Source organism: Gigantopelta aegis, chromosome 9 (genome assembly GCF_016097555.1).
Source record: "Gigantopelta aegis isolate Gae_Host chromosome 9, Gae_host_genome, whole genome shotgun sequence".
NCBI lineage: Eukaryota > Metazoa > Mollusca > Gastropoda > Neomphalida > Peltospiridae > Gigantopelta > Gigantopelta aegis.
The window spans coordinates 15,987,710-16,013,148 of NC_054707.1; the positions used below are offsets into that span (position 1 = coordinate 15,987,710).

The following is a 25,439-nucleotide window of genomic DNA, read 5'->3' on the forward strand; positions in this document are numbered from 1 at the left end:
GTTCAAGTTTATTAAACATGATAACCAAATGCTCAGAAATTCCACCAACTGAATGTCGAAATTATATTTTCATTGCTCTACTGTGCATGTTCGTAAGTATGTAAATGTCTGCTTCAACTTTTTTACCAAAAATTATTAAAACATGAATGTATCGTATTGTATCGCGATACAGCTGTCCTGAATCGATGTATCGTATCGTGGCCCTCGTATCACGATATGATACTGTATCGCTCTATCATTACAGCTCTAGTGTTAACACTAAAATTTGTTTTATTCAGATTTTGGTGCAGGCGGAGGACCGGGCCCACCGACTGGGACAAGAGGACTCCGTGAATGTGCACTATCTAGTAGCCCAGGGAACAGCAGACGACTTCATCTGGTGTGTTACCTTTAATTATTACATACCAGGGCCCAATTTCGCAAAATATCGTAAACCTAGTTTTTCACGTAAACGTAAATCGACGACTAAACCACAATTCTTATCACTATTACAGTTCAACAAATATAGTTAGAAGAACACATATTTAATTTTCTTTTTTGTCTTTGAAATACTCCAGCTTCCGTAATGATGTAATTTTCTGCGTGAAATTGATGCAAAACACATGCAAACGCTCGATTGGTGGAATTTTAATAATAGTTCCCACTGGATTCCAGTCACCCAATCGAGCACTCTCAATGTAACTGTATGCTGGTAATCGAAATCTGCTGAATTGTTCCGAATGCATTTTATTTTATTAGACTAGTTGGCCGCGTATTGGTTTGGCTGCATATTAAACATATCTGAGAATCGGTCAACTGAATTATTATTAAAACCAACTTTTTGATTCTTTTTAAAACATTACATTTTGGATATTCCGAAATAATATGCATAAAATTTTGGTCGCTAGGCAGGAAACACAAGATGAGGTTTTGACATACCCAATGTTGTTTTAGCCATCCGATTGGCTGTTAGGATGTTCGGACCAGTCTACTAACATGGGGGAATATGCAATTGTATGAGGTCAAGTTAAGTATTCTTAAAAGAGAAAACGATCAGAGTATTCTCTGTTTCATTCTTTGACAAATAGAAATATCCAGTTCATGAACTAGCTTGTTTTATTTTGTAGGCCGCTTGTTCAGACCAAGTTGGATGTACTCAGTAAGGCGGGATTGACCAAGGATAATTTTTATGATGCAGATACAACACATCAAAAGGTAGCCTAGTGCTTGTCATAAACCTATTATAGAGATCCCACTTCAACCCCTGCAATTAAGAAAATGTCCACGGAAAAAAAACCCATGCCATTGAAAAAACCCTGAATATAGTCCAAGGCAAAAAAGTTCTTATTCCAGCCAGTGCTCCACAACTGGTATAACAAACACTGTCCTGTCTGTAGAAAGGTACGTATAAAAATCCCATGCTACTAAAGGAAAAATATAGCGGGTTTCCCTCTATAAGACTGTCAAAACTACCAAATGTTTGACATCCAATAGCCGATGATTAATAAATCAATGTGCTCTAGTGGTGTTAAACAAAACCAACTTCAAAAAATCAATGTGCTCTAGTGCAGGGCTCGAAATGCAGTGTTAGTACATGCACCGGTGCATGCTAAATTTTTGCGTGTGCATGTAACTTTTAAAACTGGGTGCACGCGGTGCATGCTAATATTTTTCAAGTACTGTGTATTGCGCATACTAGTATCCTGTTGTCTACCAGATTCAGACTCAAGTTGTTGAATTTTGCGTATGCATTTCGTAATCTGTTCGCCACATGAAAACGATAGCTTTTATCTTATGGGCGCATCCATTTTGTATCCCATAATCCTACTTACAACGATGGCGCCCTTTCAGTCATTTCCGTGACCGACTTTGGGGTATCCATGCGCATAACACAGTTGTTGTCGTCACTGACAAATTGAACTCCGCCAGATCTGTGATCAATACAAAGTACCGTAACTGCCTTGAACATTTTCGACCTCAGATATGGGCACTTGATCAGATGATTGTGAACATGCAGGTGCGTTACTCGCGTAGTTGACTCGAAGTCAGCCAGTGATTATTTCAATCGCAACTTCTCGTCGAATTCCGTAGGCTAATTTATATTATACCAACAGATCTTATCGAGTTAAAAAAGTTGATAACTTGCTTAATACAAAACACAAATATTTGTACGTTTTTGTAATGGGCCTATTATAGATTTCTGTAAGGCGTTTACGTTGGGTGAAATTTTCAAATTTGATCAATAATCAGTAATAAATGCAGTTGTATAACGTTCCGGTACTGTTAATAAATAAATATAGGTATTGCCGAATAATTCCGAATAGCTTCGTATAAAAAAAAAAATCAACACTGTAATCAAGGTAATTAAAATAGTATTCTCCTCATTGTTAACAGGATTTACCTTATTTTTGGTGCATGCAGAATTTTAATGGTGCATGTAACTTTTTTTCCAGCATGCACCTGGTGCATGTAGATTTTTTTCTTCATTTCTAGCCCTGTAGTGGTGGTGTTAAATAGAAATTAACTTTTTCTGTGAGATCACAGATCAGACCCCGACAGTTGGGCTAAAAATAAACAAGAAAATTGAGAGCTGTAATGTTTGTGTTGCAGGATTCTAAAACACAGGAGATAATGCAGTTCTTTGAACAGTCGTTTATCGAAGACTCCGATCACGATGAAGAACTTGACAAGGACCACACCAAAATAGAACATGATGAACAGAAACCAACTTCGACTTGTGATAAAAATCAAAGTAATTTTTGTTAGACATAATTTCATTTTTTTAAATTCTTGATACGTCAGCTGTGGTATATGCTGTAATCTTTCCAGTTCCATTGCAAACACATCTACCAGTTTGCTTTAATGCAGGTTTATATATATTCATAGTTATATCCATGTCTGATGGGATTAAGAAAATTAGCACAAGTAAATCATACTTGGGATATTTTTTCAAGCAGTACACCATTGTTAAATTTATTTATTAGAAGACATAATTAAATATAAACATTGGGAATTTTCAGTCCAGAAATTGGGAATTTTCAATGCCACTTTCTTTTTGAAAGGGACCTATGTTCGGACCCAAAGAATGCCTGGATAAATCTCTGTAATAGGTGCTATAATCTTGTTGATTCCATTGTTTACAAATGTAGTCATTTGCTACAGTCCTGTTCTCTGATTTCGTTGTTTACACATTTAACGTTAGCTATGATAAATACTGTGGTTTAACCATTGTGTACACATTTAACATTAGCTATGATAAATACTGTGGTTGCCATTGTGTACACATTTAACGTTAGCTATGATAAATACTGTGGTTTAACCATTGTGTACACATTTAACGTTAGCTATGATAAATACTGTGGTTTAACCATTGTGTACACATTTAACGTTAGCTATGATAAATACTGTGGTTTAACCATTGTGTACACATTTAACGTTAGCTATGATAAATACTGTGGTTTCCATTGTGTACACATTTAACGTTAGCTACGATAAATACTGTGGTTTAACCATTGTGTACACATTTAACGTTAGCTATGATAAATACTGTGGTTTAACCATTGTGTACACATTTAACGTTAGCTATGATAAATACTGTGGTTTAACCATTGTGTACACATTTAACGTTAGCTATGATAAATACTGTGGTTTCCATTGTGTACACATTTAACGTTAGCTACGATAAATACTGTGGTTTAACCATTGTGTACACATTTAACGTTAGCTATGATAAATACTGTGGTTTAACCATTGTGTACACATTTAACGTTAGCTATGATAAATACTGTGGTTGCCATTGTGTACACATTTAACGTTAGCTATGATAAATACTGTGGTTTAACCATTGTGTACACATTTAACGTTAGCTATGATAAATACTGTGGTTTAACCATTGTGTACACATTTAACGTTAGCTATGATAAATACTGTGGTTTAACCATTGTGTACACATTTAACGTTAGCTGCGATAAATACTGTGGTTGCCATTGTGTACACATTTAACGTTAGCTACGATAAATACTGTGGTTGCCATTGTGTACACATTTAACGTTAGCTGCGATAAATACTGTGGTTTCCATTGTGTACACATTTAACGTTAGCTGCGATAAATACTGTGGTTGCCATTGTGTACACATTTAACGTTAGCTATGATAAATACTGTGGTTTAACCATTGTGTACACATTTAACGTTAGCTATGATAAATACTGTGGTTGCCATTGTGTACACATTTAACGTTAGCTATGATAAATACTGTGGTTTCCATTGTGTACACATTTAACGTTAGCTATGATAAATACTGTGGTTGCCATTGTGTACACATTTAACGTTAGCTATGATAAATACTGTGGTTTAACCATTGTGTACACATTTAACGTTAGCTATGATAAATACTGTGGTTTCCATTGTGTACACATTTAACGTTAGCTATGATAAATACTGTGGTTTAACCATTGTGTACACATTTAACGTTAGCTATGATAAATACTGTGGTTTAACCATTGTGTACACATTTAACGTTAGCTATGATAAATACTGTGGTTTCCATTGTGTACACATTTAACGTTAGCTACGATAAATACTGTGGTTTAACCATTGTGTACACATTTATAGCTAGCTATGATAAATACTGTGGTTTAACCATTGTGTACACATTTAACGTTAGCTATGATAAATACTGTGGTTTAACCATTGTGTACACATTTAACGTTAGCTATGATAAATACTGTGGTTTCCATTGTGTACACATTTAACGTTAGCTACGATAAATACTGTGGTTTAACCATTGTGTACACATTTAACGTTAGCTATGATAAATACTGTGGTTTAACCATTGTGTACACATTTAACGTTAGCTATGATAAATACTGTGGTTTCCATTGTGTACACATTTAACGTTAGCTACGATAAATACTGTGGTTTAACCATTGTGTACACATTTAACGTTAGCTATGATAAATACTGTGGTTTCCATTGTGTACACATTTAACGTTAGCTACGATAAATACTGTGGTTTAACCATTGTGTACACATTTAACGTTAGCTATGATAAATACTGTGGTTTAACCATTGTGTACACATTTAACGTTAGCTACGATAAATACTGTGGTTTAACCATTGTGTACACATTTAACGTTAGCTATGATAAATACTGTGGTTTCCATTGTGTACACATTTAACGTTAGCTACGATAAATACTGTGGTTTAACCATTGTGTACACATTTAACGTTAGCTACGATAAATACTGTGGTTTAACCATTGTGTACACATTTAACGTTAGCTACGATAAATACTGTGGTTTAACCATTGTGTACACATTTAACGTTAGCTATGATAAATACTGTGGTTTAACCATTGTGTACACATTTAACGTTAGCTATGATAAATACTGTGGTTGCCATTGTGTACACATTTAACGTTAGCTATGATAAATACTGTGGTTGCCATTGTGTACACATTTAACGTTAGCTATGATAAATACTGTGGTTTCCATTGTGTACACATTTAACGTTAGCTATGATAAATACTGTGGTTTCCATTGTGTACACATTTAACGTTAGCTATGATAAATACTGTGGTTTAACCATTGTGTACACATTTAACGTTAGCTATGATAAATACTGTGGTTGTCATTGTGTACACATTTAACGTTAGCTATGATAAATACTGTGGTTTAACCATTGTGTACACATTTAACGTTAGCTATGATAAATACTGTGGTTTCCATTGTGTACACATTTAACGTTAGCTATGATAAATACTGTGGTTTCCATTGTGTACACATTTAACGTTAGCTATGATAAATACTGTGGTTTAACCATTGTGTACACATTTAACGTTAGCTATGATAAATACTGTGGTTTAACCATTGTGTACACATTTAACGTTAGCTATGATAAATACTGTGGTTTAACCATTGTGTACACATTTAACGTTAGCTATGATAAATACTGTGGTTTAACCATTGTGTACACATTTAACGTTAGCTATGATAAATACTGTGGTTTCCATTGTGTACACATTTAACGTTAGCTACGATAAATACTGTGGTTTAACCATTGTGTACACATTTAACGTTAGCTATGATAAATACTGTGGTTTAACCATTGTGTACACATTTAACGTTAGCTATGATAAATACTGTGGTTTCCATTGTGTACACATTTAACGTTAGCTATGATAAATACTGTGGTTTAACCATTGTGTACACATTTAACGTTAGCTATGATAAATACTGTGGTTTAACCATTGTGTACACATTTAACGTTAGCTATGATAAATACTGTGGTTTAACCATTGTGTACACATTTAACGTTAGCTATGATAAATACTGTGGTTTAACCATTGTGTACACATTTAACGTTAGCTATGATAAATACTGTGGTTTAACCATTGTGTACACATTTAACGTTAGCTATGATAAATACTGTGGTTTAACCATTGTGTACACATTTAACGTTAGCTATGATAAATACTGTGGTTGCCATTGTGTACACATTTAACGTTAGCTATGATAAATACTGTGGTTTAACCATTGTGTACACATTTAACGTTAGCTATGATAAATACTGTGGTTTCCATTGTGTACACATTTAACGTTAGCTATGATAAATACTGTGGTTTCCATTGTGTACACATTTAACGTTAGCTATGATAAATACTGTGGTTTAACCATTGTGTACACATTTAACGTTAGCTATGATAAATACTGTGGTTGCCATTGTGTACACATTTAACGTTAGCTATGATAAATACTGTGGTTTCCATTGTGTACACATTTAACGTTAGCTATGATAAATACTGTGGTTTAACCATTGTGTACACATTTAACGTTAGCTATGATAAATACTGTGGTTGCCATTGTGTACACATTTAACGTTAGCTATGATAAATACTGTGGTTTCCATTGTGTACACATTTAACGTTAGCTATGATAAATACTGTGGTTTAACCATTGTGTACACATTTAACGTTAGCTATGATAAATACTGTGGTTTAACCATTGTGTACACATTTAACGTTAGCTATGATAAATACTGTGGTTTAACCATTGTGTACACATTTAACGTTAGCTATGATAAATACTGTGGTTTCCATTGTGTACACATTTAACGTTAGCTAGATAAATACTGTGGTTTAACCATTGTGTACACATTTAACGTTAGCTATGATAAATACTGTGGTTTAACCATTGTGTACACATTTAACGTTAGCTATGATAAATACTGTGGTTTAACCATTGTGTACACATTTAACGTTAGCTATGATAAATACTGTGGTTTAACCATTGTGTACACATTTAACGTTAGCTATGATAAATACTGTGGTTTCCATTGTGTACACATTTAACGTTAGCTATGATAAATACTGTGGTTTAACCATTGTGTACACATTTAACGTTAGCTATGATAAATACTGTGGTTTAACCATTGTGTACACATTTAACGTTAGCTATGATAAATACTGTGGTTTAACCATTGTGTACACATTTAACGTTAGCTATGATAAATACTGTGGTTTAACCATTGTGTACACATTTAACGTTAGCTATGATAAATACTGTGGTTTCCATTGTGTACACATTTAACGTTAGCTATGATAAATACTGTGGTTTAACCATTGTGTACACATTTAACGTTAGCTATGATAAATACTGTGGTTTAACCATTGTGTACACATTTAACGTTAGCTATGATAAATACTGTGGTTTAACCATTGTGTACACATTTAACGTTAGCTATGATAAATACTGTGGTTTAACCATTGTGTACACATTTAACGTTAGCTATGATAAATACTGTGGTTTAACCATTGTGTACACATTTAACGTTAGCTATGATAAATACTGTGGTTTCCATTGTGTACACATTTAACGTTAGCTATGATAAATACTGTGGTTTCCATTGTGTACACATTTAACGTTAGCTATGATAAATACTGTGGTTTAACCATTGTGTACACATTTGACGTTAGCTATGATAAATACTGTGGTTTAACCATTGTGTACACATTTAACGTTAGCTATGATAAATACTGTGGTTGCCATTGTGTACACATTTAACGTTAGCTATGATAAATACTGTGGTTTAACCATTGTGTACACATTTAACGTTAGCTATGATAAATACTGTGGTTTAACCATTGTGTACACATTTAACGTTAGCTATGATAAATACTGTGGTTTTAACCATTGTGTACACATTTAACGTTAGCTATGATAAATACTGTGGTTTAACCATTGTGTACACATTTAACGTTAGCTATGATAAATACTGTGGTTTAACCATTGTGTACACATTTAACGTTAGCTATGATAAATACTGTGGTTTCCATTGTGTACACATTTAACGTTAGCTATGATAAATACTGTGGTTTAACCATTGTGTACACATTTAACGTTAGCTATGATAAATACTGTGGTTGCCATTGTGTACACATTTAACGTTAGCTATGATAAATACTGTGGTTTAACATTGTGTACACATTTAACGTTAGCTATGATAAATACTGTGGTTTAACCATTGTGTACACATTTAACGTTAGCTATGATAAATACTGTGGTTTAACCATTGTGTACACATTTAACGTTAGCTATGATAAATACTGTGGTTGCCATTGTGTACACATTTAACGTTAGCTATGATAAATACTGTGGTTTAACCATTGTGTACACATTTAACGTTAGCTATGATAAATACTGTGGTTTAACCATTGTGTACACATTTAACGTTAGCTATGATAAATACTGTGGTTTCCATTGTGTACACATTTAACGTTAGCTATGATAAATACTGTGGTTTAACCATTGTGTACACATTTAACGTTAGCTATGATAAATACTGTGGTTTAACCATTGTGTACACATTTAACGTTAGCTATGATAAATACTGTGGTTGCCATTGTGTACACATTTAACGTTAGCTATGATAAATACTGTGGTTTAACCATTGTGTACACATTTAACGTTAGCTATGATAAATACTGTGGTTTAACCATTGTGTACACATTTAACGTTAGCTATGATAAATACTGTGGTTTAACCATTGTGTACACATTTAACGTTAGCTATGATAAATACTGTGGTTTAACCATTGTGTACACATTTAACGTTAGCTATGATAAATACTGTGGTTTAACCATTGTGTACACATTTAACGTTAGCTATGATAAATACTGTGGTTTAACCATTGTGTACACATTTAACGTTAGCTATGATAAATACTGTGGTTTAACCATTGTGTACACATTTAACGTTAGCTATGATAAATACTGTGGTTTAACCATTGTGTACACATTTAACGTTAGCTATGATAAATACTGTGGTTTCCATTGTGTACACATTTAACGTTAGCTATGATAAATACTGTGGTTTCCATTGTGTACACATTTAACGTTAGCTATGATAAATACTGTGGTTTAACCATTGTGTACACATTTAACGTTAGCTATGATAAATACTGTGGTTTAACCATTGTGTACACATTTAACGTTAGCTATGATAAATACTGTGGTTTAACCATTGTGTACACATTTAACGTTAGCTATGATAAATACTGTGGTTTAACCATTGTGTACACATTTAACGTGGTTTAAATATTGTGTACACATTTAACGTTAGCTATGATAAATACTGTGGTTTCCATTGTGTACACATTTAACGTTAGCTATGATAAATACTGTGGTTTAACCATTGTGTACACATTTGACGTTAGCTATGATAAATACTGTGGTTTAACCATTGTGTACACATTTAACGTTAGCTATGATAAATACTGTGGTTTAACCATTGTGTACACATTTAACGTTAGCTGGTGGTTGCCATTGTGTACACATTTAACGTTAGCTATGATAAATACTGTGGTTTAACCATTGTGTACACATTTAACGTTAGCTGGATAAATACTGTGGTTTAACCATTGTGTACACATTTAACGTTAGCTATGATAAATACTGTGGTTGCCATTGTGTACACATTTAACGTTAGCTATGATAAATACTGTGGTTTAACCATTGTGTACACATTTAACGTTAGCTATGATAAATACTGTGGTTGCCATTGTGTACACATTTAACGTTAGCTATGATAAATACTGTGGTTTCCATTGTGTACACATTTAACGTTAGCTATGATAAATACTGTGGTTTAACCATTGTGTACACATTTAACGTTAGCTATGATAAATACTGTGGTTTAACCATTGTGTACACATTTAACGTTAGCTATGATAAATACTGTGGTTTCCATTGTGTACACATTTAACGTTAGCTATGATAAATACTGTGGTTTAACCATTGTGTACACATTTAACGTTAGCTATGATAAATACTGTGGTTTAACCATTGTGTACACATTTAACGTTAGCTATGATAAATACTGTGGTTTCCATTGTGTACACATTTAACGTTAGCTATGATAAATACTGTGGTTTAACCATTGTGTACACATTTAACGTTAGCTATGATAAATACTGTGGTTTAACCATTGTGTACACATTTAACGTTAGCTATGATAAATACTGTGGTTTAACCATTGTGTACACATTTAACGTTAGCTATGATAAATACTGTGGTTTAACCATTGTGTACACATTTAACGTTAGCTATGATAAATACTGTGGTTTAACCATTGTGTACACATTTAACGTTAGCTATGATAAATACTGTGGTTTAACCATTGTGTACACATTTAACGTTAGCTATGATAAATACTGTGGTTTAACCATTGTGTACACATTTAACGTTAGCTATGATAAATACTGTGGTTTAACCATTGTGTACACATTTAACGTTAGCTATGATAAATACTGTGGTTTAACCATTGTGTACACATTTAACGTTAGCTATGATAAATACTGTGGTTTAACCATTGTGTACACATTTAACGTTAGCTATGATAAATACTGTGGTTTAACCATTGTGTACACATTTAACGTTAGCTATGATAAATACTGTGGTTGCCATTGTGTACACATTTAACGTTAGCTATGATAAATACTGTGGTTTCCATTGTGTACACATTTAACGTTAGCTATGATAAATACTGTGGTTTAACCATTGTGTACACATTTAACGTTAGCTATGATAAATACTGTGGTTTAACCATTGTGTACACATTTAACGTTAGCTATGATAAATACTGTGGTTTAACCATTGTGTACACATTTAACGTTAGCTATGATAAATACTGTGGTTTAACCATTGTGTACACATTTAACGTTAGCTATGATAAATACTGTGGTTTAACCATTGTGTACACATTTAACGTTAGCTATGATAAATACTGTGGTTTATTGTGTACCATTGTGTACACATTTAACGTTAGCTATGATAAATACTGTGGTTTAACCATTGTGTACACATTTAACGTTAGCTATGATAAATACTGTGGTTTAACCATTGTGTACACATTTAACGTTAGCTATGATAAATACTGTGGTTTAACCATTGTGTACACATTTAACGTTAGCTATGATAAATACTGTGGTTTAACCATTGTGTACACATTTAACGTTAGCTATGATAAATACTGTGGTTTCCATTGTGTACACATTTAACGTTAGCTATGATAAATACTGTGGTTTAACCATTGTGTACACATTTAACGTTAGCTATGATAAATACTGTGGTTTAACCATTGTGTACACATTTGACGTTAGCTATGATAAATACTGTGGTTTAACCATTGTGTACACATTTAACGTTAGCTATGATAAATACTGTGGTTTAACCATTGTGTACACATTTAACGTTAGCTATGATAAATACTGTGGTTTAACCATTGTGTACACATTTAACGTTAGCTATGATAAATACTGTGGTTTAACCATTGTGTACACATTTAACGTTAGCTATGATAAATACTGTGGTTTAACCATTGTGTACACATTTAACGTTAGCTATGATAAATACTGTGGTTTAACCATTGTGTACACATTTAACGTTAGCTATGATAAATACTGTGGTTTCCATTGTGTACACATTTAACGTTAGCTATGATAAATACTGTGGTTTAACCATTGTGTACACATTTAACGTTAGCTATGATAAATACTGTGGTTTAACCATTGTGTACACATTTAACGTTAGCTATGATAAATACTGTGGTTTAACCATTGTGTACACATTTAACGTTAGCTATGATAAATACTGTGGTTTAACCATTGTGTACACATTTAACGTTAGCTATGATAAATACTGTGGTTTAACCATTGTGTACACATTTAACGTTAGCTATGATAAATACTGTGGTTTACTGTGGTTTCCATTGTGTACACATTTAACGTTAGCTATGATAAATACTGTGGTTTAACCATTGTGTACACATTTAACGTTAGCTATGATAAATACTGTGGTTTAACCATTGTGTACACATTTAACGTTAGCTATGATAAATACTGTGGTTTAACCATTGTGTACACATTTAACGTTAGCTATGATAAATACTGTGGTTTAACCATTGTGTACACATTTAACGTTAGCTATGATAAATACTGTGGTTGCCATTGTGTACACATTTAACGTTAGCTATGATAAATACTGTGGTTTCCATTGTGTACACATTTAACGTTAGCTATGATAAATACTGTGGTTGCCATTGTGTACACATTTTAACGTTAGCTATGATAAATACTGTGGTTTAACCATTGTGTACACATTTAACGTTAGCTATGATAAATACTGTGGTTTAACCATTGTGTACACATTTAACGTTAGCTATGATAAATACTGTGGTTTCCCATTGTGTACACATTTAACGTTAGCTATGATAAATACTGTGGTTTAACCATTGTGTACACATTTAACGTTAGCTATGATAAATACTGTGGTTTAACCATTGTGTACACATTTAACGTTAGCTATGATAAATACTGTGGTTTAACCATTGTGTACACATTTAACGTTAGCTATGATAAATACTGTGGTTTAACCATTGTGTACACATTTAACGTTAGCTATGATAAATACTGTGGTTTAACCATTGTGTACACATTTAACGTTAGCTATGATAAATACTGTGGTTTCCATTGTGTACACATTTAACGTTAGCTATGATAAATACTGTGGTTTAACCATTGTGTACACATTTAACGTTAGCTATGATAAATACTGTGGTTTAACCATTGTGTACACATTTAACGTTAGCTATGATAAATACTGTGGTTTAACCATTGTGTACACATTTAACGTTAGCTATGATAAATACTGTGGTTTAACCATTGTGTACACATTTAACGTTAGCTATGATAAATACTGTGGTTTAACCATTGTGTACACATTTAACGTTAGCTATGATAAATACTGTGGTTTAACCATTGTGTACACATTTAACGTTAGCTATGATAAATACTGTGGTTTAACCATTGTGTACACATTTAACGTTAGCTATGATAAATACTGTGGTTTAACCATTGTGTACACATTTAACGTTAGCTATGATAAATACTGTGGTTTAACCATTGTGTACACATTTAACGTTAGCTATGATAAATACTGTGGTTTAACCATTGTGTACACATTTAACGTTAGCTATGATAAATACTGTGGTTTAACCATTGTGTACACATTTAACGTTAGCTATGATAAATACTGTGGTTTCCATTGTGTACACATTTAACGTTAGCTATGATAAATACTGTGGTTTAACCATTGTGTACACATTTAACGTTAGCTATGATAAATACTGTGGTTTAACCATTGTGTACACATTTAACGTTAGCTATGATAAATACTGTGGTTTAACCATTGTGTACACATTTAACGTTAGCTATGATAAATACTGTGGTTTCCATTGTGTACACATTTAACGTTAGCTATGATAAATACTGTGGTTTAACCATTGTGTACACATTTAACGTTAGCTATGATAAATACTGTGGTTTAACCATTGTGTACACATTTAACGTTAGCTATGATAAATACTGTGGTTTAACCATTGTGTACACATTTAACGTTAGCTATGATAAATACTGTGGTTTAACCATTGTGTACACATTTAACGTTAGCTATGATAAATACTGTGGTTTAACCATTGTGTACACATTTAACGTTAGCTATGATAAATACTGTGGTTTAACCATTGTGTACACATTTAACGTTAGCTATGATAAATACTGTGGTTTAACCATTGTGTACACATTTAACGTTAGCTATGATAAATACTGTGGTTTAACCATTGTGTACACATTTAACGTTAGCTATGATAAATACTGTGGTTTAACCATTGTGTACACATTTAACGTTAGCTATGATAAATACTGTGGTTTAACATTGTGTACACATTTAACGTTAGCTATGATAAATACTGTGGTTTAACCATTGTGTACACATTTAACGTTAGCTATGATAAATACTGTGGTTTAACCATTGTGTACACATTTAACGTTAGCTATGATAAATACTGTGGTTTAACCATTGTGTACACATTTAACGTTAGCTATGATAAATACTGTGGTTTCCATTGTGTACACATTTAACGTTAGCTATGATAAATACTGTGGTTTAACCATTGTGTACACATTTAACGTTAGCTATGATAAATACTGTGGTTTAACCATTGTGTACACATTTAACGTTAGCTATGATAAATACTGTGGTTTAACCATTGTGTACACATTTAACGTTAGCTATGATAAATACTGTGGTTTAACCATTGTGTACACATTTAACGTTAGCTATGATAAATACTGTGGTTTAACCATTGTGTACACATTTAACGTTAGCTATGATAAATACTGTGGTTTAACCATTGTGTACACATTTAACGTTAGCTATGATAAATACTGTGGTTTAACCATTGTGTACACATTTAACGTTAGCTATGATAAATACTGTGGTTTAACCATTGTGTACACATTTAACGTTAGCTATGATAAATACTGTGGTTTAACCATTGTGTACACATTTAACGTTAGCTATGATAAATACTGTGGTTTAACCATTGTGTACACATTTAACGTTAGCTATGATAAATACTGTGGTTTAACCATTGTGTACACATTTAACGTTAGCTATGATAAATACTGTGGTTTAACCATTGTGTACACATTTAACGTTAGCTATGATAAATACTGTGGTTTAACCATTGTGTACACATTTAACGTTAGCTATGATAAATACTGTGGTTGCCATTGTGTACACATTTAACGTTAGCTATGATAAATACTGTGGTTTAACCATTGTGTACACATTTAACGTTAGCTATGATAAATACTGTGGTTTAACCATTGTGTACACATTTAACGTTAGCTATGATAAATACTGTGGTTTAACCATTGTGTACACATTTAACGTTAGCTATGATAAATACTGTGGTTTAACCATTGTGTACACATTTAACGTTAGCTATGATAAATACTGTGGTTTAACCATTGTGTACACATTTAACGTTAGCTATGATAAATACTGTGGTTTAACCATTGTGTACACATTTAACGTTAGCTATGATAAATACTGTGGTTTAACCATTGTGTACACATTTAACGTTAGCTATGATAAATACTGTGGTTTCCATTGTGTACACATTTAACGTTAGCTATGATAAATACTGTGGTTTAACCATTGTGTACACATTTAACGTTAGCTATGATAAATACTGTGGTTGCCATTGTGTACACATTTAACGTTAGCTATGATAAATACTGTGGTTTCCATTGTGTACACATTTAACGTTAGCTATGATAAATACTGTGGTTTAACCATTGTGTACACATTTAACGTTAGCTATGATAAATACTGTGGTTTAACCATTGTGTACACATTTAACGTTAGCTATGATAAATACTGTGGTTTCCATTGTGTACACATTTAACGTTAGCTATGATAAATACTGTGGTTTAACCATTGTGTACACATTTAACGTTAGCTATGATAAATACTGTGGTTTAACCATTGTGTACACATTTAACGTTAGCTATGATAAATACTGTGGTTTAACCATTGTGTACACATTTAACGTTAGCTATGATAAATACTGTGGTTTAACCATTGTGTACACATTTAACGTTAGCTATGATAAATACTGTGGTTTAACCATTGTGTACACATTTAACGTTAGCTATGATAAATACTGTGGTTTAACCATTGTGTACACATTTAACGTTAGCTATGATAAATACTGTGGTTTAACCATTGTGTACACATTTAACGTTAGCTATGATAAATACTGTGGTTTCCATTGTGTACACATTTAACGTTAGCTATGATAAATACTGTGGTTTAACCATTGTGTACACATTTAACGTTAGCTATGATAAATACTGTGGTTTAACCATTGTGTACACATTTAACGTTAGCTATGATAAATACTGTGGTTTAACCATTGTGTATACATTTAACGTTAGCTATGATAAATACTGTGGTTTAACCATTGTGTACACATTTAACGTTAGCTATGATAAATACTGTGGTTTAACCATTGTGTACACATTTGACGTTAGCTATGATAAATACTGTGGTTTAACCATTGTGTACACATTTAACGTGGTTTAACCATTGTGTACACATTTAACGTTAGCTATGATAAATACTGTGGTTTCCATTGTGTACACATTTAACGTTAGCTACGATAAATACTGTGGTTTAACCATTGTGTACACATTTAACGTTAGCTATGATAAATACTGTGGTTTAACCATTGTGTATACATTTAACGTTAGCTATGATAAATACTGTGGTTTAACCATTGTGTACACATTTAACGTTAGCTATGATAAATACTGTGGTTTAACCATTGTGTACACATTTAACGTTAGCTATGATAAATACTGTGGTTTCCATTGTGTACACATTTAACGTTAGCTATGATAAATACTGTGGTTTCCATTGTGTACACATTTAACGTTAGCTATGATAAATACTGTGGTTTCCATTGTGTACACATTTAACGTTAGCTATGATAAATACTGTGGTTTAACCATTACTAGTAAATATTTCTGCTGTTCTCTCCGATTTGATTGTTCACATATTTAATGTTACTATTATATGCTCTGATAAAATAAAGTCTGTCTAAAAACCACAATTAAAAATCTCAAGTTAAAAAGCTCAACGTTTCGTCAGCTAAATGCTGACATCCTCAGGAGCAAACTAAACATAAAACCAGGAGTTCAGCATTAAAAACAGGTGAATAAAAACAGTTCTAGTGAAAATGTCAAGTTTAAAGACTAAAAAAATCACAGGATAAGCCGACTGGGGGAAAGTAACAAAAGAAGAGTCAATGACTGCTTGGGTCATACTCATTAAGTCCGTCAGGCCACATTGTGTTCCATTTAACCATTATAGCTATGATAGGTGCTGTAGTGTTATGTTTTCATTGATTATATACATGTATTTAACCATTATAGCTGTGATATGTAGTGTTATGTTTTCATTGATTATATACATGTATTTAACCATTATAGCTATGATAGGTGCTGTAGTGTTATGTTTTCATTGATTATATACATGTATTTAACCATTATAGCTATGATAGGTGCTGTAGTGTTATGTTTTCATTGATTATATACATGTATTTAACCATTAGCTATGATAGGTGCTGTAGTGTTATGTTTTCATTGATTATATACATGTATTTAACCATTATAGCTATGATAGGTGCTGTAGTGTTATGTTTTCATTGATTATATACATGTATTTAACCATTATAGCTATGATAGGTGCTGTAGTCTTATGTTTTCATTGATTATATACATGTATTTAACCATTATAGCTGTGATAGGTGCTGTAGTCTTATGTTTTCATTGATTATATACATGTATTTAACCATTATAGCTATGATAGGTGCTGTAGTCTTATGTTTTCATTGATTATATACATGTATTTAACCATTAGCTATGATACAGGGAACATTTTGTTTTCAAAATCTTTATTAGCAATATTTCTAGTGAACTGAAAATTGATTAGCAACTACTGTTACAGTGTTCTCGCTGCTCCATTTAAGCGGGGCGGCCTCCTTTCACGTTCTCTGCCCTCCTTTATTTTCCAGCACCCTACTATATTTTCCAGCACATATCTCCGCTATTTCCGAATGCACACTTTTTTTTCCACACATAAAAAAACACAACGATCAGTCTGCACACTGGACATCAAAGGAAACAAACCACATTGTGTACAAAAAAGCAATTGACAAAACATTTATGACAGTTATTGTAGTGTAATTTAACAGTTAATTGTTTCAAAATTGTATAGTGATCTCTGAAACTTGTGTAGCAAATCGCGATACGATACTGAACAAAGTGTTCCCTGTGATACGACACTGTTGCTGTACGTAGTGTCTACGGTTCCATTGGAGGCGCATCTAAATATTGTTGATTAATCAATAATTGCTGATTAAACAATATTTGCTGGAATGTCACTGAACAAAATAATATCTTTTCTGCTTCAGATCAGAGTCGTAAGCAGGTATCGATTGACAAGTTTTTCACAACTGCTTCAAAAGAAGATTCTTCATTTGAGTGCGATAACGTTCTCGATGAGGAGTTGTTGCAGCTTACAGAGGATGTGGATTGGGAAGACGACTTTGAGCCAGAGGCAAAGAAGCAAAAATTATAATGGAGGAGTTGAGAGTCTAAATAAAAACCTCAAGAAAGGAAAATGTATTCCAAGCAGAGTGAATGTTTTAGTCATAATCTGGACATGAGTTAATTGCTGCCAGTGAAACAAATTTAAAAGTTTGTTTTGTTTAACGACATCACTACAGCACATTGATTAATTAATGGTCAAACATTTGGTAATTTTTGAGTCTTAGAGAGGAAACCCACTACATTTTCCCATTAGTAGCAAGGGATCTTTTATATGCACCATCCCATACAGGATAGCACATACCATGGCCTTTGATGTACCAGTCATGACGCACTGGCTGGAACGAGAAATAGTCCAATGGGCCCACTAACAGGGATCGATCCCAGACTGACCACACATCGAGTGAGTGCTTTACCACCGTAACCCAGACACACCAGTGTTACAACTAATCATCTGTTTCTATGTATTTCTAGGGCGAGATTTAGCTCAGTCAGTTGAGTGCTCGCTTGAGGTGCTTATGTCACAGGATCGAACCACCTCTATGGATTCATTCAACTGATTGGATTTTTTCTCATTCCAACCAGTGCACCACAACTGGTCAAAGGTTGGGGTGCTTTTCTGTCTGTGGGAAAGTGCATATAAAAGATTCCTTGCTGCATTAGGAAAAATGTAGCGGGTTTCCTCTGATGACTACGTGTCATAATTACCAAATGTTTGACATCCAATAGCTGATGATAAATTAATCAATGTGCTCTAGTGGTGTCGTTAAACAAAATAAACAAACAATGTATTTCTCTTCCAGCAGATGCAATGCTTTGTTAAAAAATCAAAGATTAAGCTAGTTCAGAAATGTGGAATAAAGCGTGTGTATTTTGTTACAGCATGGAACTGTTATTTAGTGTACTGGGTACTACAAGGTGTTGCCAGAGTGCATTACGATATCTTATCAGGTTGTGGCATAGACCTGTTACAAGAGTGCATTACGATATCTTATCAAGTTGTAGCATAGACCTGTTACCAGTGTATTGCGATATCTTATCAGGTTGTGAAATGGACCTACTATTTCTGTGTGTGACAATGTGTTGTCACTTCAGAAGAATGTTTTAAGTGCATAACAGTGTGTTAATCAATTCTGTCGGTAAACTGACCTGTCCCTGTGTTTCACTGTGTCATCACATTGCATGCATGATACGTTTTGTTTATTTAGCTGTGCATCTCGAGTTGTTAATGCTGTCTGGGACTGACTGGGTTATCGGTATTGTCGTAGCAATAAATCCTAATAGTACAATTTGAGAAAAGAATTATAATTTTTTGTCTTTTATTAATGACTTTTGGGGATAACTGATATATCAAAGGTTGTAGTATGTGCTACCCTGTCTGTATAAAATATCACTTGCTACTAATGAAAAAATATAGAGGGTTGCCTCTCTAAGACTGTCAGTTGTATAACCACATGCAGTAATGATGGATTCCCAAGCTGTAATAGCTGTATATTACTCGGACATTCTTGTACATTATTTATTATTGCAATAACACCCCCACCCACATATCTGCTCACAGTTTCCTAACCAACTACCAAATTTCAGCGAAATTGGCCCAGAACTGTTTGAAAAACAGCAATCGCACTTTTTTATACACCCACATACAAAAGCTGATACAGCTGCTTTAAAGAGGACACAATCTCTGGACAACAAGGCCAGCTGTCCTAATGATATTGATGGCTGACTGCTCACACACAAAACCAGTGGTGATGTTTATTGCCAGCTCAACAACTGTCCAGCAAATACACATGCAGATTCTAGTTTGGTAGTGCTGTTTTATTTTATTTAAATGTTGCTTAATTATAGCAATAATTAGTTACAAACAATAACACTTTTATATAAAACACACCTTAGCGGCCCTTTAAGGGACAGTGACAGCTGTTGATGGCTGACCTCTTATTATTGCCCACTGTTCACAATTTTTCAATACAATCAATCCCCCTGGTTGGCCCAACTACCTACCAAATTTCAGCTATATGGGCCTACAATGTTTCTTACAAAATGACAAAACAGACAGATGTCTGAAGAATTAAAAAAAAAAAAATCTATATAATTTGCAATAGAGGCCAATACACACAATTTTTTAATACAATCAATCCCCACCCCTATGCACTAAACTACCCACCAAATTTTATGTAAATCGGACCAGAATTTTTTTCAGAAAATGACTGACTGCTTTAACAAAATAATAATAATCCTACTAAAAAACAATAGATTCTCCAGTGGAAAATGCTTGGGAACCTAATTGCCAACTATTTTACATCCAATAGCTGATTATTAATAAATCAATGTGCTCTAGTGGTGTCGTTAAACAAAACTTGTTTTAATTTTGGGTGTGATGACTTATAAATACTCAGTTTTGTTTGGGGTTTTTTTTTTTGGTTAAAATAAATGGATTTTAATATGCATATATTAACATGTATGATGAATTGAAAAAGCACACAGAGATATATTACAAATGAGAAAAGACAAAATATGTTTTATTATGACAAACCAGAGATGAAAGCAGTTTATGAAAAAATATCTGCAAGAGTGGCCGTAGTGTTATAGTAAAAAATGAAGGCCACCATTCAGTATGTATGCAAAGTATTGTAGTTTTGCATGGAAAACATGAATTTATTTTGGTCATAGTGTTTCTGGGTTTTCTGCTGTATGGACAATTAAAAATGCAGAAAACTTTCATCTCTGGGAAACCCAAAGATATTTTGTTTAACAACACCACTAGAGCACATTGATTAATTAATCATCAGCTACCTGTATTGGATGTCAAACATTTGGTAATTCTGACTTGTAGTCATCAGAGGAAACCCGCTACATCTTTCCATCTTTTATATGCACTTCCCCACGATAAATGAAAAAGCACAAAGAATTGTTACCCTGATGATATATCAAGAAATCACAAACTTTCCTTTGTATGTAAAATACCACCACATTTATTTCCAACGTTTTTATGGGTTTTTTCATTTTTTTTTTCATTTATTAACCCCAGAAACAAATTTGGTAGTGTCTGGGCCCTAATATCATTCATCCCATTACTTAAGTTATTAGTAGTAGATGTTCATATTTTTTGTATTATTTTAAAAAAAAACTTAATTTTATTTATTTGGTTTTTTAAACATACATTATATATATATATATATATATATATATATATATATCAGGGGTGGGGAAAAATAAAATTGTCAATCGGTCCCGCTTGATGTCTTCATTAACGGGGAGGGGGGGGGGGGGGGGGTTGGTGAGAGGGGGAAAAAGAAAGGAATAAAATAATAACATTTTTTTATCACCTCAGTGGGAAAAAAACACCCCACAAATTGTATATATTTTACATAATGTTATAAATAATATAAAAAAGGAATAAAAGTTATGAATTTAAATCCCATATATGTATAAAAAGTACGAGTATTCAGTACTGTGTCCTGAAAATTCATAAAAGATCGCACCGTTGAAGCGTTTGACAGCCTAAGCTAGCACATGTTTAGACAAAGAGATTAATAACGTCATCACTGATTGGATGAAATCTGACCTCTACTGGCTCTTGAGATAACCAGTACATGTAGCTGTTCTGCTTACTCCCACTTGTTAACAAGAAAGTGGAAACCTTTTGTTAATTTTAAAATCCTTTATAATTATTGGATAGACTACATTGAACAGTCAACAATAAATACATTTATTGATTATTTCAGTATATTTTATGCTATTTCAAGCAGTTTGTATTGCACAAAAGTCTCTTGCTTCCGACAGGGACACTCGACCCGACAAAGCTCCGTACATAGGTGTTGACAGGTGTTGATTGTAACCAGTTGCAAACTCTGGGTCCTTTGTTTTAATTGGAGTGTAATACCTTGATGGCTCTCTCACCAAGAATGGTGTTATTGTTAACGTCTGTTTTATCTCTTGACTGGCTCAGCAACTTTGACAAAATTAATGTTTAGCCTAGTGGCTGTGGATTGACACTACTGTAGGTCCGACTTCAGTGACTGACGATATATACTTAGGCAGACTTTAAAATCACAGACGTCTGAAACACAAGCTATACTGACCACTATTTATTTATTATTTTAAATCATGCATGAGATACCGATGTCTGGGCAGGCCGGTCCACTTGACTGATAAGAATTTGTTCCAATAATAGAAATGGACAGGTGGTTCGGACCGACAAGAATGACAAAAGTGGGACCGGCAAACACACGTTTTTAAAAAATAATTTCGGTCTCAGAGATCGAGAATCGGTCCCAGACCGGCAGAAAAGGGCTTTTCCCCACCCCTGATATATATATATATATATAAAATAAAAAAAATTCAAATAACTTTAATATTATAGAATATATTTCACTGAATAACTGATTTCTTTGATTAAAAATTTAAATTACAACTGTATGGTCAATTGCAATGGTGTACAGTGAATTATCATATCAGTTTTTTTTTTTTTACCATCTTGGTGACATTTAATTCTTAAATATAGGTCCATAATTGCTTAATTATCTGTTATAGTCATAAGTTGTATATTCTTAAAAACGGTGCTAGTCCCAGGCAGTCTGTCAATGTCTTTGTGAAAGTTTTATTGCATCAAGTCCTGCACAAATTGTTACTGTGTCACAATGTGCCATCAATTTGCAACAGAATATGTGCATATAATTGCCCGTGACTTGAATAGATCTGTTAATTATGTTTACTGAATATCTATCAAATTATAAAATAAAGCCAGGACAGTGCTATATTTTATATGAAGAGTTTTGTTGTTTGTACTATATGGTTATATTATTTTATACAGTGGAAAACCATATACATGTGTATTTAAATACCTATGGCTTAATAGCAGGGCTCACCCTGTACATTGCCAATTGCTAATTGTTATACATAATGGCTACAAAATTTAGACTATGGCTAATAAAATATTCCTCGATTTAACCAAACGTTTATGATTTTTAAAAGAAATACTCTACATTTCTGAAAATTGGCCAAGACAAAATTTGTTCCAGTGAGAGCCCTGATAGAGAACTTTTTGTTTTCAAAATCTTGATGAGCGATATTTCTAGTCAAACCCACACACTGAGCATAAAACAATTTTTGTTTTGTTTAACAGTGTAGTATTGGGCTATTTGTAATGGTGTCCAGTGAAAATGTGGACAAGAGTCCATTTAGTTTATATTCAAACTCTTCCTCTTTAAACATCTGGTAATTCTGACTTAGTCATCAGAGGAAACCTGCTACATTTTTCCATTAGCAGCAAAGGATCTTTTATGTGCACTTTCCCACAGACAGGAAAACACATACCACGGCCTTTGACCAGTTGTGGTGCATTGGTTGGAACGAGTAAAAACTCTAATCAGTTGAATGGATCCACCAAGGTTCGGTCCTGCAACGCAACCATCGCATTCAGGTGAGCGCTCAACAGATTTCCAAACCTTATTAATATACATGTACATGTATACATTTCCAAATCTAGATAAACAAATTACAAAAGCAATCGTATTAATATTTTATTTGTTTTCTATAAAAACTACTAAAAATCTTTATTAAATGCATTAAGTACTTTGTTCAATTTGTTAAATAAAAATATTCATCCAAACATGCATGTAAAAACATTTAATAAAAATAATTATCTACATGGGACATATAGTAGGGGTTAATCAGCAATTATACAACAATCTTCGGGGTGGGGTGGGGGTATCATAGATGCATTACAAAACATTAAAGGCATACTTTCACAGATTTAAGGACCGTATTTCTCTAAAAATGGATAATAAATATAAATTACATTAATTATTGGAAACCAAATCTAGCTATCACATCACCTTAATTGAACCATGATGGAGTGAAATACATGTCATCCCTCTTGGTAATTTTAGTTTTTGAATTATGGACCATTGCCATAATTCATTTATTTTTACAAAATGTCATTAATAAATGGAGTATGGTGGTTATGAAGATGGTTGAATAAAGTACATTTCGGAACAAATCAAATTATTTTTGTTCAGGTAATACTTTGTTAGGCCAATAAATAGGTCAGTGGTCTGTGACAATATGCCTTTAATGAGAAGGGAGGTGGGGGGTGGGGAATGTCGATCAAGAGTTGTGTGAGTTTTTCAAAACAACTGTCAGTTTATTTATAAAGCAAAATACAGCCAGTCATTATCATTTTGTTCTTTATCAAATGATTTTCTCTAGTACTTGCATGTACCTTAGCATTGTCTGCAAACTGTGTGAATTAGCAAAGCCATTCACATGTAAGTTTGCTGATTTTTTCTTTGTTCATACCCTGATGAATTTAAAAGAATAACAGACACTCCTGATAATTACATTTAAAACATGCTAATAATAACACTAAAATGTTCATATTTTATTTTGAATAATGTTTTTGGTTCTTAAAGAATAACGTTCAGTAAAACAAAAGTATCAATATAAAGTGATGTTCCCTGACAAAGTTTTACGTTCATCGAGAAATGAACAAATTTGTGTTGATATGGCTTGACCAGTGATATGACATTAAATTGCAATGAATGTAACAGAAATTTAATTATTACCAAGTGAAATCAACATAAATACAAGCAGAAAATCCCATAATATTGGTCAAATTACCTCAGTAATTACAGGGAATATGCAAAATTTTGCATTACATAATTGATGATGGAGCTAATTTCAAAATTTGCACATCAGCTACTGGACACAAAACACTGACTGATATCAAGTATGACAGGTGAACGGTTCAGGAGAGTTCCAAACGAAAAACAGTTTCCTCCACCTCCAACCAGGATCAAGTGGCCATCTTGAAATACACTGGTGTGCTTGTTACACAGTAACATGTGATCTTTGTCTGGGACCTGAAATAATAAATGTCATGATCAATACGGGGAGAAAGAAAAAAAAAGAGGATAAAACGCTTAAAATTATTTTTACAGAA

The 25,439-nt window shown here is 33.2% G+C and overlaps 2 protein-coding genes across 2 annotated transcripts in view; one reads left to right on the forward strand and one right to left on the reverse strand.

The window, feature by feature from the left end:
- Positions 1-18,747, forward strand: part of LOC121381097 (SWI/SNF-related matrix-associated actin-dependent regulator of chromatin subfamily A-like protein 1) — a 36,548-nt gene extending 17,801 nt beyond the window's left edge. Inside the window, exons 14-17 of the mRNA XM_041510207.1 lie at positions 279-379; positions 1,107-1,194; positions 2,590-2,731; positions 18,358-18,747. Coding sequence (XP_041366141.1) covers positions 279-379; positions 1,107-1,194; positions 2,590-2,731; positions 18,358-18,524 — 498 coding nt within the window. The 3' untranslated portion in view covers positions 18,525-18,747. The remainder of the gene's footprint in view (positions 1-278; positions 380-1,106; positions 1,195-2,589; positions 2,732-18,357) is intronic.
- A 5,729-nt stretch (positions 18,748-24,476) lies between these two features.
- Positions 24,477-25,439, reverse strand: part of LOC121381154 (tRNA wybutosine-synthesizing protein 4-like) — a 30,914-nt gene continuing 29,951 nt past the window's right edge. The window contains exon 16 of the mRNA XM_041510315.1: positions 24,477-25,359. Within this exon, the coding sequence (XP_041366249.1) occupies positions 25,192-25,359 (168 nt within the window). The 3' untranslated portion in view covers positions 24,477-25,191. The remainder of the gene's footprint in view (positions 25,360-25,439) is intronic.